Source organism: Mytilus californianus, unplaced genomic scaffold, assembly GCF_021869535.1.
Source record: "Mytilus californianus isolate M0D057914Y unplaced genomic scaffold, xbMytCali1.0.p SCAF_5, whole genome shotgun sequence".
NCBI classification, from domain to species: Eukaryota; Metazoa; Mollusca; class Bivalvia; order Mytilida; family Mytilidae; genus Mytilus; species Mytilus californianus.
In genome coordinates this window covers 92402087-92418356 of record NW_026262701.1, presented here as the reverse complement: position 1 = coordinate 92418356, position 16270 = coordinate 92402087, and the positions used below count along the sequence as shown (strand labels likewise).

Genomic DNA, 16270 nt, shown 5'->3' with positions numbered 1-16270 from the left:
AGCTTTGTCTATTTCTAGGCTGATTCCCAATGGAATCTTAACAGTATTGTTTTAAAAATAATAATTTATTCAAAATATAGTTTATAACTCGAATTTTGTACAACAAACACATGATTCAGTGGAAATGTAGATATTTTTTCATGATAACGTAAGGGATATTTATTTTTTCGAAGATATAAGGGGGAAAAGGCGTGATGGAGGGTGATGAGAGTAAACATTCGAAAGAAGCTATTGAAGAGACCAGTTTAACCAATGCAAAGAAAGAAACCAAACAGACTGTAGAAAGCGAAAAGCAGGATGAAGAACTAGATTCATTATTAGACAGTATGAGTCAGCGATTAACAGAATATTAAGAAACAAGATATTTTATTGAATCAAGAAGGCATGGATCGCAGGCACTAGACGTTCTGTCAATAGTAATAAAATATTGGCAATGGGAAGAAACATATATATATATATATATATATATATATATGGACACTATTTTCTTCCCATTGCCAATGTTTTATTACTATTGACAGAACGTCTAGTGCCTGTGCATGGATGATCATGGAGGGTGGAAGGGGTATCCTCCCCACATGACTATGAATGATAAAATTTTGTTTGTAATTAAAGCTAACATTATGGTTACTCTAAAAACATGATTCCAGGAATAATTAAAAATCAGGCTCAATTGATGCTGACCTTGCTAAATATAGTGAAGGCCATTCCTTCCCTCAATCAAGGGGCCTGTTATTTAAATGAACAATACTTTTTATATAAATAACCTATATATTTAACTTTACAAACAGTTACAGGTACAATGGATCTGCCCGATGTCATTTGTTCTGTGAAACATATTGATCCATCCAAATTGTGATTACCTTTAAATAAAAAAAAATATGGCAACATTATATTTGAATAATGTATGTTAAAGGTAGCTATATATATATTATACTCATTTCAACTTTGGTGGATAGTTGTCTCATTGGCAATCATACCTCATCTCCTTATTTTAATATATATGAGAGTAGGAATGCCCTTTACAGGCTTTACCGTCAGCCATCAAACGGTCATTTTCTGCTACCGTTAGCATCAAATTGGTTAAAATTTTATCTTGATTCATCAAAATATCCCTATCGTGATTCGTCAAGAGGTCTCAAATAATTATCCGCTACCATTATTTTTGGAAAAAATTTAACGTGATTCGTCAAATTCAGTCTTCATAAAGAAAATATACATTTTATCGTCATGCACCATAAATAACCGTTAACCTCATTTGGCAAGATTTTTTACCGTTATTCGTCCTGAAGGCATCCCCATTACGACCCTCATAAATGTATAGTCATGAAATAAAATTTTGAAGAATTCTTATATTTATAAGTAAGATTTTACATTGTTTTTCACAGAATTTTCCAATTTCATATTTGAAGTTGAATTCAATTTCGGTTTTATTACAAAACAAATAAATACATAGATACGCATGCCTATTATTAAATAAAATCATTCACCTCGGAATATATTTTTGTCTTTTTACCCCTGATTGTATCTTAATGTTATCCATGTTAATGGAAAAAAAAAACTAACAAACTCCATTGATCAATAAAATACAGAATATTCATGCATTGAAGAACATTTTTAAAAATAAATTCTCTTTTGCTGTCTCTTGATCATAAATAGCTTTTGTCCAAATTTTGTAAAATTCCGTGGAGATTTGACAAAGTTATAAAAAAAAACTGTAACCACAGACTGATTTTAAGCATGTATGTATATATATAATTTTTTGTAAGAAAATTGAAAATGAAGTACATCTATAAAGTTGTCAAACCTCCATTGAATTTTACAAAGCTTGGACAGAAGCTTCTTCATAATCAAGATATAGCACTCTAGGCTAAATTAAAAAAAAAAAAAAATGTACTAAGTTTTTTGTAATTAACATTGCATTTTTACACTGACATGACTGACAGAAGCAGTTGCAGGCAAGACTCAGATTCCCTGGAACTCTATGAATTTTTAGATAGAAACTGCATTTTGATTTCTCTCATTTCCCTTTCATCATGTTTATACAACTGATGAAGGTATAGTGAATGATGAAAGTTATTGTTTAAGTGAATCTAACTCAAACAGACTGAAGCATACTCAACAGAAAATTAATTGCCAAACGATTTGATTAAACAACAAGCTTTTAAAAGTATATCTAATTATTTTCAGAAACAGAAACAAATGCAGAGATGTTCAATTTTTTTTCGACATGAATAAGAATATGTTATATAAAAATAAGATGTGGTATGATTGCCAATGAGACAACTATCCACCAAAGTTCAAATGAAGTAGATGTAAGCAATTATAGGCAACCATATGGCCTTCAACAATGAGAAAAACCCATACCGTATAGCCCACATTTTGAATTTTTGATATCTTCATGTTTGCATTCTGTTAAAATAAAGTTTGTATAATTATTAATTCATTTATAAATAGTGTATCCTATTTATTTTGAAATCAATTTTAAATTTTTTTTTTAGGTGCCTTGAAAGATTTTGATGAAATAAAGCCGAAAACAGCAACAAAAGACGACCAGAGTAGTGCAAAGAAAAATGATACTGTAAGCTATAAACCAATCACTTGATATGTTATATGTAAAGTAAATTTACATACCATAATGTGTTCTTGAACTTACTGACATTTCTATGTGACAAATCGCTGCATATATTAACATGGTTTTGTAAGTCTGCCCACCATCAATGTCTGTACATTGTATGTCAATGATTTTGAAGGTGTTCAGACACGCATAGACCAAATAATCTTTCTCTTGTGTGTTTATATTAGTCATTTCATATTTATCATTTGGACTTTTATTTTTTATGCCCTCGCCATTAAGGTTTACCCTTGACCGTCCGTAATACGTCCCAAAATTGGTTTCCATCCTCTAACTTTAGTTTGCTTCAACCAAATGTTATGAAACTTATACACAATGCTTATAACCACAAAACTCAGATCAATGTTGAAATTAGGTGGCGTCACTTTTACTGTTCTGGAGCTATGCCCCTTTATAACCTTATATGCAAGCGGGGGCATCATCTGTGTCCCATGGACACATTCTCCATTTATTTTTTTGTTTTTTTGTTTCAGTTTAGCAAAAAAAAAAAAGTTCAAATGATAAAAATGAAATATGAAATAACAAATGAAAACACACAAGAGACAGATTAATTGGTCTTAAACATACATTGCTTGCCTGTATTTCAGGAACAATGTATGTAAAGTGGTCATAATGATAAAGTATACAAACAAATTTATTTTTAGAAATCAAGTGTAAAACATTAATTGGTCAATAAATTGATGTGTTTATAATATTTCATAATAAGATTGTTTTAAGGCATCACAGAAAACAGAAGCATCAGGGGACCCTTTGTCAGACATGTTTGCTGAGGAGTTCTCAGACGATATGGCAAAACAGTTTGAAGAGGCCATGAAAAGTATGGTTGGTGAAGATCCTGAATTAGTTCAACAAATTGAAAAACTAGCAGCTGCTGCTGGCAGTGCAGGTATTAATTTATTACTTTAATAATAGTGACAAGATTATAATGAAGACAACATTGAACAATAAGGGGGAAGGGAATGTGGATATCAAGTAGCTGTGCAAAAATTCTCTATTGAAATTTAAGGTCTGATGATAAATAAATACAATGTACATTGGTAAAAAAAACCAATGAAACGCACCATGCACTTTAGTAATTAAAGATGAAAACCACATACCCTTTTGGGTGTTCAAGAATTAAACACATGGGGGCATGGGAGGCACTGTTTAATAGCCTGACCACCCTTAAAATAAAAAAAATCATTTTTTTATTCTTACAAAATTCTGAGGAAAATGCAACCACCCCTATTTAATTAATTTATGAGTGCCACCCATTCCCCCATCCGATAAATCTTGGAACAGCACTTTCTAATTTCTGGTCAAGAGGCTAGCAAGGGTGTTATTATTTTTTTTTTCCATTAAATTGCCAGTAAGTCATGTAAGTACCTGGTATATACAGTTGTATATGGCTAGGATTTTTTTTCAGAGTGGGAATCAAAACAATGCAGTGGTGAATCTCAGTTGATATTTATGAGTCCATAGTGTACATTAAATATCGACTAAATACTCATACACTGGGACTTATCTTATGGAGGCATTTATTATAAACATGCAAAAAGCATGTCCAAAGAAATTTTTAGGTAGCCAATGAAAGCACTCCAGGTTTTAAGGTAACATATTCTGGGACAGAATACAGAATTTAATTTTCATGTGTAATTTGCCTTTAAATCATTTACCATGTAACTTGAGTTTTTCTCAGTGGAATCATGAATTTTTAGCCTTAACTATTCAAAATCAAACACAATTTCAAAGTTAGTTTTATATGTGTTTTGTTGTTGTGATATATCCTTAATTAAACCTCTATAAAAAATTGTTATTCCATCAGGCCCAATTGAGTGTTTATTTATTTTACAAATATTACCTTATCATGAAAAGATATAAATGCATAATTTATATATTTAAAATTATTTTGTTAGGTGATTCACAAGAAGCACAGCAAGAGTTTGCTAAAAATTTAGCACAAACCATGTCTAGTCTTGATGAAAATTCAGAAGAATTACAGGTATGTCAAAAATACCCTGAATAAATTGTATGTCTCATTGTTTTCCATAGAAGCTAGTAGCTCTCTTCTAGTACACCTTATTGCGATTTGTCTGCCATTACTGGCCATCAGAGATGTTCCCATAGAATTTTGATGCATAAAAGAAAATGTGTGATGCAACAATGCAGAAGTGATTGTTGTATGATGTCAAAAGTTCGTGTCGCAAAATCTTGGGTCAAGTATAGCAGATTCCGAAATAGTGATAGGTCTATAACCTTCAATCTCAGAATTTTTGCTGTCTACTTTTTATGTCAATTATAAAAGCTATCAATTGAAACTTCACTAAAGATGCAATGTCTGCTTTTACTTTCTAAATCAGCCTGTAATGTAAATATTTTTGAAAAAACACAGATGTCTAAATTGTGTCCTTTCTTGTCTGTGAGAATTTTAAGTAGATGGATCTCATTAAATCTTGGGCTCAATCTTTGTCTGGCACTGAGATGATGTAAAGTAGAATTAAGAGATAACTGTATTGTATTTGAAGCTTTGCGGACATCCCTTGGTAGTTTTACTGTCGCAAATTTAGTTAACCTGGCGACGCGTAGCGGAGACAGGTCAACGGGTATTTGCGACAGTAAAACTACCGATGGACGTCAGCAAAGCTTCAAATACAATACAGTTATCTCTATTCTAATGCAAAACAAGTACATAATTCAATTTCAATCATTATTTCAGTGTAAAATTTTCATTAAAGAAAATTCCGCGAAAAGATGTTATCTTCTTTGGCCCCTAATCTAGGTGACGTCATAGGTATGCTTCCAATGTCAAACGTAAACACCAGGTGTTTTCTGGCTTCTTGACTGCTTCAGAATGTAATAAAATTTGATAAAAAGAAGATTTAGAAATTACATGTCAATAAATTCCTCAATTCAAAATGTCGGCTTCCTTAGTTACAGACAAGGAGATAGAGAATTTTACGCTTACTGTCATCCAATCAGAACCATTGATACAAAATAATTGCATTAGAATTATTGGTGCATTGTAGGAATAACTCTAAAAGTGTTTTATAAGTCTTCTTAACAGAAATAGCTTAGGTCTGGTCTTGTTTAGAATTCACCATTGAGAAATCTTATAAGATGGAAACTGATAATAAATAATGACACTACCAAATAGATACATTTTATGCTGCACTGTGGAAACCAAATTTTAAAAAGTGTTTGTTTGTAAAAATGTTTAAATATTGTTTCACTACGAGTTAACTTTATGAAGAAGGCTCTTTTACAACAACCAAGTCACTATGAAAAGGGTTTTTCTTGATTTAAAGTCTTTAACTAGGAACAGGCATATAGTAGGAATTAATTCCAGTTCCAGAATAATAATTTCCATTGATTAGAAATATAATGATTGTTATTGTATTTTCCCAAGAATTGAAAAATAGACAGCTGATGCTATTTTGAACTTTAAGCAGAACATCAAATTAACTTCCAGATATGAAGTGATCTTTATAATCACCATTTTGAAATTTCATGAATTTCATGTTTAGCTGATTTTACAGGTCATTTATTACCCCTTGACATGTGACATTTCACATGCTTAAGCCACTTGCAGGTTACTTTATCATGAAGCACCAAAGACTTGTTTTGCATTGCTATTAATTTAATCATTGTTTGTATCTGAATTTTTTTCTGTAACTTTTCATATGATCAGATTTTTGCAATCATATCAGTATTAAATTCAAATAATTTAATTTTGGATGTAACACACCTTCTGATTGGCTGAAAGTGTTTTGTCTATCAGCTCATAGACATATTTTTGTCATGTGAATGTAACATAACCAACAATTTTTTCAAAATTTACTCCTTAAAAATGAAATTTAGAATTAAATTATAAGGAATGACTGTAAATTTTTTTCTGTCTATTCAAAACAACCTAAAAAATGTGGTACACACTTTTAAATATCCTGCTAAGCGGGTTATTCAGTGTGCAACACATTTTTGATGTTATTTCTTCATAGACAGAAAAAATATTACAGTCATTCCTTAAATAGAATTTTATGCACCCACTCTTAATTAAGCCATTGATTAACATTTATCAATGTACAACATATCCTCATTAAAATGAGGTAATAATAGACAATTTTAATGTTATGCAGGGTCAAATGTCAGAAGATGATTTGATGAAAGCCTTCACCAGCATGGGTATGGAAGATGGACAAGATGGCTTCATGCCGATGATGCAGGGAATGATGAAGTCATTGTTATCTAAAGAAATCTTATATCCATCTTTAAAGGAATTATCAAAAAAGGTATAATCTTATGAGAAATTAAAACAAAAATTGTAAATAATTTGAAAGTACTGATTATCTTTATTTTCAGACCAACTCATTATTAACAAACTCTAAAACTTTAAAAATAAGAATAGCAAGTAGTGTTTACCTTTTCATATGTTGCAGCAGGGATCACCAAAGCTGTTTTTGCACCTACAAAAAGACTGCTCCAAATAAATACACCTCCCACCAACCTGTTTGAGCATCTACCAGAAGACTGCCCCCAAATAAATAAAATGCTGTTCTTTCAGATAATTCTACCTTTATGATCATTCAGAAGGAATACAAAGCATGAACTGCATGATATATGGTTTTAATTGTCATTAAAAAAAAATCATCAGCAAAAGTTGGATGCATAAGAATTTATCCTCAGTTAAAAAAGTATTTATGAGAATAAGCTATTTCCAATTAAAACAAAACAGATATTCTTGTGCATTTTATTTTATTTCTATTAAACAAAACAAGATATTTAATGAGAGAAAACCAACATCTGGACATCAATAATTAATCTGAACATCTACTAATTTCAAAACGTGACGGCATTCAATTGTAATCCAAATACATCTAGTTGAAATGATAAATTGGACAAATGGTTGACTTTTTCAGTATCCCCACTGGTTAGATGAAAACAAAGATAAGACAGCTAAGGACCAGTTAGACAAGTATTTACAGCAACAGAGGATTGTTGGTGAAATATGTGAAGAATTTGAAACAGAACAGCCCTCTGAAACAGATGAAAGGAAGAAATTACGATTTGAAAGAATCATAGATTTAATGCAACAGGTAAGATATCAGTTAATAAAAAAAATTACAAAGATTTTTAGGGTTAGATTTCAGAGATGTTGGCTTCTGAAAGGCTATTTGTTGACTTTGTAACTAACCTTTTTATAAATGTATTTTTCACTACCAAGAGAAATGCTATCATCATGAAAAGTATGTTTATGCATGTATATTTGGATTAAAATGCATTTGAGTAGAAAAAGGTTTTCAATTATTAACTCTCCTTACTGTGAGCTTTTGCTATTACTTGGCATCCGTAGTCTGTTTTATATAAAATATTTTGTACAACAGTTTGACATATACTGATAATTGGCAACAAATATGGATAAGATTTAGATTATTTGAAATGTTTCACAACAATTATGTGCTATTGAACATCAAGGTCTGTTTTATGATAATATTTAAGGTTTTGGATCAGGTTTAGATTTGATGAAGCACATGTTTGGTGTGAATAGACATAATAACACAATGTAATTTCACAAATACATTAAGATTTGAATTATTTAAAATATAGGTGAAGTATGGCCTAACTTGAATGTCTTGGTTCATTGATCATTGTCAAGTCTACAAATGTTTCAGGTATACGGGTAAGGTAATTTCTTGATGGACAAAGTATGCATATGTGAACAATAATAATACTGCATTTCTCAATTTTCATTTAACTGATTTTTTTATTTATATCAGATGCAAGATCTGGGACAGCCCCCAAAGGAAATAGTAGGAGATATGGTAAGTTTCCTGCTGTGTAGAAATGTCATATTCCTTTACAGTTGCTCAATACAAAACTTTCCTGATATAATATAAGCATTGCTCATAAGTAACTGAACACTGTATCTTGCATCAACAGTGGCTGTGTATTAAGTAAGATTTCTACAGCTGTTTGATTTCTTTAATGGTAATATTGTAAGTGTAAGATTAACACAGAGGCCACAATGAAACTATTGTGTGTGTTTTACCACATGCTGCTGACCCAGAAAAATGTTGCAGATTCAAGTTAATTGTTTTCTGCAGACTGGTTTTTGACCTGTTGGTTAGTTTCTTTATATGGTTATATTTAGAATTTTTCATAGATAATTGTGTTAATTGGAAAATATTTCTAATTTTAATTTCCAAATCTGTGCATTGCATAGAAATACAATGTAAAGGACATACTTTGATGATGATGAATAGACTTATATTTCAATGTTATTATTATAAAAAAAACTTATGTATGATTATTTTACAGGCACCTGGTTTAGACTTTGATGAAAATGGTTTACCTAAATTACCAGGGACTCAACAGGGATGTTCTATCATGTGATCCAATAACATTCTAATCATGTGACAGCTGTGATATTGATCATGTGATACAAACAATAGAGCAGAAAGGTCAAGGAAGGCATTGTTTTGGTGGATATAAAAAGATTCCCAACTGAAGTTGGTATTAATGCATTCTGGTTGTGATAAACAGATGTTGTCCTTTCTCTAGGAGAGCAGTGTTTATGTTTAAAAGATCATACTGTTTTTCTATTCTTTAATGATGGTTTATAAAACTTATAAAGCATTTAAAAAAAATATGCATTTGAGGTTGGAAATGAGTTTCAAGCACACTTGGTAAATGTAATTATGTTGCATTTACTAATTATTATTTTAGTGAAAAATATTTGAAATATGTATAGACAATTCATGTTTTTATTGTACTATTTTAAGTCATGAAGACTTACAATTTTAATTGAAAATGTGAAGAATTTCAAAAATAGGTGGTATAATATTGGGACACAGGGTTCAACTTTATATTTAAAAAATGTATCCATTCTTATTTTCAGTTTGGACCAAGTTATAAGTTGAAAATATTAATTTTTAAAGAGCAAAGTTTCTGATCACAAGATGTAGGAAAATTATTCTTTATTCAAATTTCATGTTTCATATTTAATTAAGGAAACATTCAAAGATTTGAAAAAAATAAACTGATGTAACCTTCTTTTCTCTGAAATTTAGCAATGGAATTATTTTAAAGACATCCAATCAAGTATAATGAAATTTTCCTGTATTAAAGTTTATCTGAGTTAAACAATTTGCCACTTTTATTTCAATAGAGCTCACTTCATATAATAGTTTTCAACACAACAATATATTTTTTTGTTTATTTTTAAGTTTTAATGTTTAGAAGTTATATTTTTATTCTGTGTTTCGGCTTTTTTTATTGTGAGTAAACTTTTCAGTGGTTTTACTTTCTGAAATAAAGTTGAAAAATTTATCATTATGAAATCATGTTTATTAAATTTTCATGTAATTAAAATCATTGTTTTAAAGGTTTTTAAATCCTTTGAAGACATCTTCGTAAATAATGGTGCACAATCTTGGGGTCCCCATAAATTATTTCTCATCCAATGATTAAGGGTGAAATAATTACATTCCCCCAATGAGACAGTAATACTGAATTGGATCATTAAATATGGACATCATTAAATATCAATCCTAAAATTTAGTAGTTAGCTTTTTTGTAAATTTGTTGATTTAATGTGATTTTTAACAGACTATAAACAATTTTTGAATACTACAAAGTGGCTTTATTCATAGAGTAGTAATTATCATGGATTTTCTACTAAATCAAAATCATGAAATTGAAGACCCAAAAAAAAATGTATATTTCCATTGATATGAAATGTGTTTAATTGGAATCCACAAAATTTTTTTTTTTTCCCCAAGAACTATTAAATTGAAATCCTTGAATAATGGTACTGTAACAGTGTTGTAATATATACTGTAACTGCTATTTCTGCAGTCAAATTGCATTGACTGAATATTCATTTGTAATATACAGTTACTGAGGGCTATTCAATTAAAATGTATGTCGGAGGGTAGGAAGGGACTTTCAAAATATCCCTACAACCAAGAAACATTTTTTAGATAATTCTGCATAATGGTAATAGACGCATACTGAAAAAAGACCCATGACCCACATTCAATAATTACACTTCCCTTCCTACCCTCCCACATACATTTTAATGGAATAGCCCTGAACGTATATTGTGTTTTTTATGACATAGACAAGATGTTTTATTTATGACATCAATAGAGAAGACAGTTTCACAGATTTTTTACATTGTCTGCTTCAAATTTATAATTGATTATTTACCCAAAATATTTCATTTGGAACAGTTGTTAGAGTTGCAGTATAGACATAATTCCTATACATTGTCTGGAAATATACAATTTATTTGTACTTGGCTTGGAACTGGAGAAATGCTTGACATAGCCTTACATTCTACCAGTTTGTAAGCCTTGTTCAAAGACATTTTGTATTTTGCAATGTATATATTTTTTTCTATATGTATGGCTGTCAAATATTGGTTTGTAGATTTAAAGTATTGTATGAATGTTTTACATATGAATTTGAAAAGAATGAAATTTGAATGAATGAAAGTTGTTTAAACAGAGAGAACAAAATAATGGCATGGTTGATAAAAGATTTCATTATGTCTTCAATTCACAGTTCAACAATTTGCCAAATGAAATCAATTTCAAATATTTATTTCATCTTTAAAGGAAGCAATTTTATTTTGGAAAATAATCATGTTTCTAATAAAATTTAAGTTTTTGTTGTTTTGAAACTATTTGTGTGAATTAATTATTATAAACAGATACATTTTCTCATGTTAAAGTTATGGAAGTCCAAAGTTATTTAATTAGTTTAAGTGAATGTTGACAATTTGAAACAATTTCAATGATTTGTGAATTGAGCACATAAGAGTAATTGTTGCCTGAATAAAAATATCAGGACATGATTGTATTGACTTATACATTCAATGTAAGAAAAAAGTTATTGATTATGATTAAAAGACTAAAAAATAAAAATTGATTATGATTAAAAGACTAAAAAATAAAATATACAATCAACTTATATATTTATAATTTCTCTAGAATATTTTATATTTATCTTATAGAAAATGATTTGACATTACCATATTTATCAAGTTTATAGTTGTTCTATATGATTCCTGGATAAAATAGGTCTACTATGCACTGTCAAGTCCTCTGTTCATCTCGTTTTATTAGACACACAAACTTTACTGATCAACATTTCAACAACTTAATCTAAGATCGAGTGGTGTAAATTGTTTAAAAGAACAACAGGAAATGAGTAGGGACATTCAGTCTTGTATTTGGCCCAGTGTTATTTACATCATTGAACATAGATATAAGAAAATATGGTATGAGTGCCAATGAGACAACTCTCCATCCAAGTCAAAATTTATAAAAGTAAACCATTATAGGTCAAAGTACGGTCTTCAACACGGAGCCTTGGCTCACACCAAATAGCAAGCTATAAAGGGCCCCAAAAATACTAGTGTAAAACCATTCAAACGGGAAAACCAAGGGTCTAATCTATATAAAAAACGAGAAAGGAGAAAATGTCTACTAATATAAAAAACATTGATTTGTACGTACAAGTGTAGAAGAAAAAATTATTTGCATAAAAATAATATAATATCTTTATAATGTGCCTGCAACCGTATAATTTTGTAAAATTGAAAAACTACTGATTTTTTGCAAAATTTTATGATAATTACATTTGGAAATTTCACCTACAACTGACTGGCTAAGTCATTTCATGTATATGTTTGTAAGCTTGCCTTTCTTGGAGGGCTAGTGTGATCCTTTTTACTTTCATGTACTTGGTGTTCATTGTCATTTGTCTGTTTCAAAAATCTTATAATCTGAAACTACTAAACTGATTGAAATAATTATCATTTTGAAGATATAGAGTACTAAAACTATAAAAGAAAAGGTTAAAAACCACCACTCTTGGTAGAAGTTGGTTTGAACATGAGTGAAGAAGAACAAAAACATGTTGGTTTTAATAGCTTTAATAATAGAGTGTCTGCATTTATTAGACATGTTAAATAAATGCTTACAATTGACAATTGTAAGGTGGATAATCTAAAATTCAGACATTTATATAAGGGATCATCTCAAAATAACATGATAATTGGTTGGTTGGTTGATCAAATTTTAGCACAACATCAATAACAAGTTTTTCATATGAATTGGTTGATTAGGTGGGTTGGTACAATTTAGGTAGGTTAATTGATTGGTTGATTGATTGATTGAAATTTTGCATACTTTTATACTTGATGAATTTCACGTTCATTAATCAATTGATTGGCTTGGTTTGTTTGCTATATTGATTTATTGATTTGATATACTAGTTTCATAATGTTAAGAGATGCATATTCCATAATGATGGTTTCATTCATTGATTGTTACTGTGGCATTCAGTGACAGATATTTAACGAACATTATTTACTCGCAGAATGATGAATGCTTCCTCCTCCAAATAAAGACACAGGCCAGGTCCCAATTCCTCAATTAATAAAATACATGGGGTTTGGTTCCTAGGAACAAGTGAAAAAAAAAGTAGGACCCAGATCCCCTTTAATTGAAGGTTTTCATGTCATTGCAACATATTTATTTGTATCTAAAACATTGCATTTCTAAGAACATGCAAGAGTTTATCAACATCTCCTTTCATCTTTCAAATATATGTTAATCTTCCTTTATAAATTTCCTTTTTTCTAAGGATCCTCTGAATTTATGTTTTGTTTATGTGTTGTGTGTGTGTTTTGTTTTATGTGTCTGTGTGAATCTGATAATTCCATTGTATTTTCTTTTTCGTGTTCTCAGGTTCTCCTGAATATCGAGGAAGCGATCCCATCCTGTCTCTCTGTTGTAGGAGGAGGAGCATTAACATGTTTATTTGAGTTTGGAATATTAGTTAGATATTGGTCAATGGATATCACACAAACAATCAATAGATAAGTCAATATGAAATATTCATCTGTTTATGTTATTCAAAATGCCAATAAATCAATCAATAAATCATCCCATCAATCAATCATTCAATCAATCAACCAATCAACCAATACACCCAGCTAACAACAAACCAATCGATATGTAGAAATTGTAACTTGATGTTATGCAAACATTTTATAAACCAACAAAAAATCTTGTTTAACTTAAAAAATATGGAATGACATTAATTACCAATTGTTTTCTAAAACTACTTTATAATATTTATTGGATGTAATGTTATGAAAGCTGGTAATGTACTGCTAATTATGAAAATCGTACTTTTGAGATGATCTCTTATTTAAATGTCTCAACTCTATAGACTCTCAACACTCAATTGTCAATTGTAAACATTTATCTAACATGTCTAATAGACCTAAAAGTAAATCAGTCAAAATATTAGATACTGTTGCTTTTATAATAGACAATTGGTTTGGAGCACCTGAGATCACCCCTGGATTTTGGTGGGGCTCATGTTGCTCAGTCTTTGGTGTTCTATGTTGTGTTTTGTATACTTTTGTTGTAAATTGGTCTTTTTCTTTTTATTCCCATGACAGCAGTTTATTTTCGACTTATGAGTTTACGCCTCTCTTTTAGATGATTTTTAGGTTTCAGATTCCATGTGAATTTTGTTCTACTTCTTGCTAGGTTAATGTAAAATAGGTTAAAATTAGTATTACCTAGAATTTTATCTGAAGATTAATCATATTGTAATATTGTCAGTGATAACTCAAATATCATTGCTTATTTTAGAAATATCATAGAACTTATTGAAAAACATGAAGTTGAACTGTATATAATGAAAATTTACTAAGAAAAATACTTTGACAGTTAGTTATGAAAATTTGTAACAGGTGTTGAAAAAATTTGAATATGGTGATAGATTTGTAAGTTAGTATGTCTTTGGTGTTCAAATTTCGTGGTTTGATTGTTCAAGAAATGTGCCCTTATATTTGCTGATGATCCTTTACATATCTTTTGCCTGACTTTTACACTGTTGAATATTAAAAAGGACAAAAAATGCAAAGGTATAGAAATTCCAAACTGCAGAAAAGAGAAGTTTTTACTTTTGAAAGAATGATTGATTGTTTAGTGTTTTACGCCACTTTTAGCATATTGTGCTACTTATGAAAGACGACACTACATTATCTTTATGAACTTATACTAAAACTTTTTAAATAATTTGAATTTTACATTGATAAGAACATAAATGATTTATTATGGTAATTAACAGTTTTCAGGTGTTGGTAAGTGCCAATTAGGCTTTCAAATTTGTGTACCTTTCGATATTTTGGGTGCTCAATGCTCTTCAACTTCGTACTTCATTTTGACCTTTTTAACTTTTTTGATTCGAGCGTCACTGATGAGTCATTTGTAGATGAAACGCACGTCTGGAGTACAAAATATTAATATTGGTATCTGCGATGAATTTATTGTGAAGATAGTGTTCAAATTGTTTCTATTGTAACAAAATGCTGTGTCATGAAATGAATTGGAAAACAAAAGTAAACAGAGTCAGTTCTCTTTTGAACAAAGTAAAACACATTTCCCTACAGGACAGTGTCAGTGCTGTTATCTCTTTGATATGGTATCAGGATTTTGGTACAATTTTGTTGTGACTTCTATGCCAGAATAGGCATATATAAGTTTTGACACGGCCAGATATCTATATGTATGTCCCAATTCAGGACCCTAATTTGTGGTTGTCTGCTCTCACATTTTAATGTTTTTTGTTAATTGCGGAAACTCCCCCAAACAACGTGGGACCAACCTTCAAACGTTAAATTTACTATTCAGCACTACGTTTTAATTCTTTAGTTCTTATCGAATGTGAAAATTAAAACGAAAACACTGTTTTCATGGACAAGTAATTGTTAGATAATTACCTAAAGGAATAACAAAGACATTGAAAACTTAAACAGTACAAAAAACCTCACTGAAAACTAAAGCAAAGCTAAGTAAACACGAACACCTTAATTCATAGCAAATCTTGGGATGCTTTCAAACATCACTCAAAGGGTAAGCAGTTCCTATTCCTCTTGTAACCGTATTTTTCGTGATAATATCATGTTTTTCACTATATTTACAATTAAATTTGATTCGGCTAATCTCCAAATTCAACATTTTTTGGTAATTTCCTAGTAAGGAGTTTTAAGTTTTTGCCCGTTTGTCATAATGCTAAATAACCAAATGTTCTTGTCTGTTAACCGTCGAAAGATACAACTAGATATAAAACAAAAATTCTGGCTTCTGAAATCATTATGTCTCAAAGTCGATGAATACGAGACATGGAGATTACAATCCGACGACGGCGTAAACTTTATATGAAGCTTTATATTTCAGAAGGTAGAAGACCTGGATGCTTCATACCTTGTATGCAGAAACCTTATGTTACGAAGTTTCCGTCTATCGTATGTTCATTGTCCTTGACCACATTTTCATGCTTCAGGGACTGATTTAAAAAACTTAATTATGAGTAATAGAATAACGATATTTCATATATGGCTTCCTTGCAAGGTTTACATGTTTGTCAGAAAGGGTTCACCTGACCTCAACATCATTTTATGGATCAGTGATCAAGAATAAGTTCATCCCAGTTTTAGGTGGGGTCCGTGTTGCTCAGTCTTTAGTTTCTATGTTGTGTTTTGTATACTGTTGGTCTTTTTCTTTTTCAGTCATGGCGTTGTCCGTTTATTTTCGACTTATCGGGTTTGAATGTCCCTTTGGTATCTTTTGC

General features: G+C 30.3%; 1 protein-coding gene across 1 annotated transcript; it reads left to right on the top strand.

Annotated features, from left to right (window-relative positions):
- Positions 1-23: 23 nt before the first annotated feature.
- Positions 24-11584, top strand: LOC127703288 (peroxisomal biogenesis factor 19-like). The gene is made up of 8 exons (XM_052207809.1): positions 24-324; positions 2502-2581; positions 3353-3521; positions 4531-4616; positions 6748-6900; positions 7528-7704; positions 8386-8430; positions 8927-11584. Exons 1-8 carry the CDS (start codon positions 195-197, stop codon positions 8999-9001), a joined length of 915 nt encoding a protein of 304 aa, XP_052063769.1. The 5' UTR covers positions 24-194; the 3' UTR covers positions 9002-11584.
- Positions 11585-16270: the final 4686 nt, after the last annotated feature.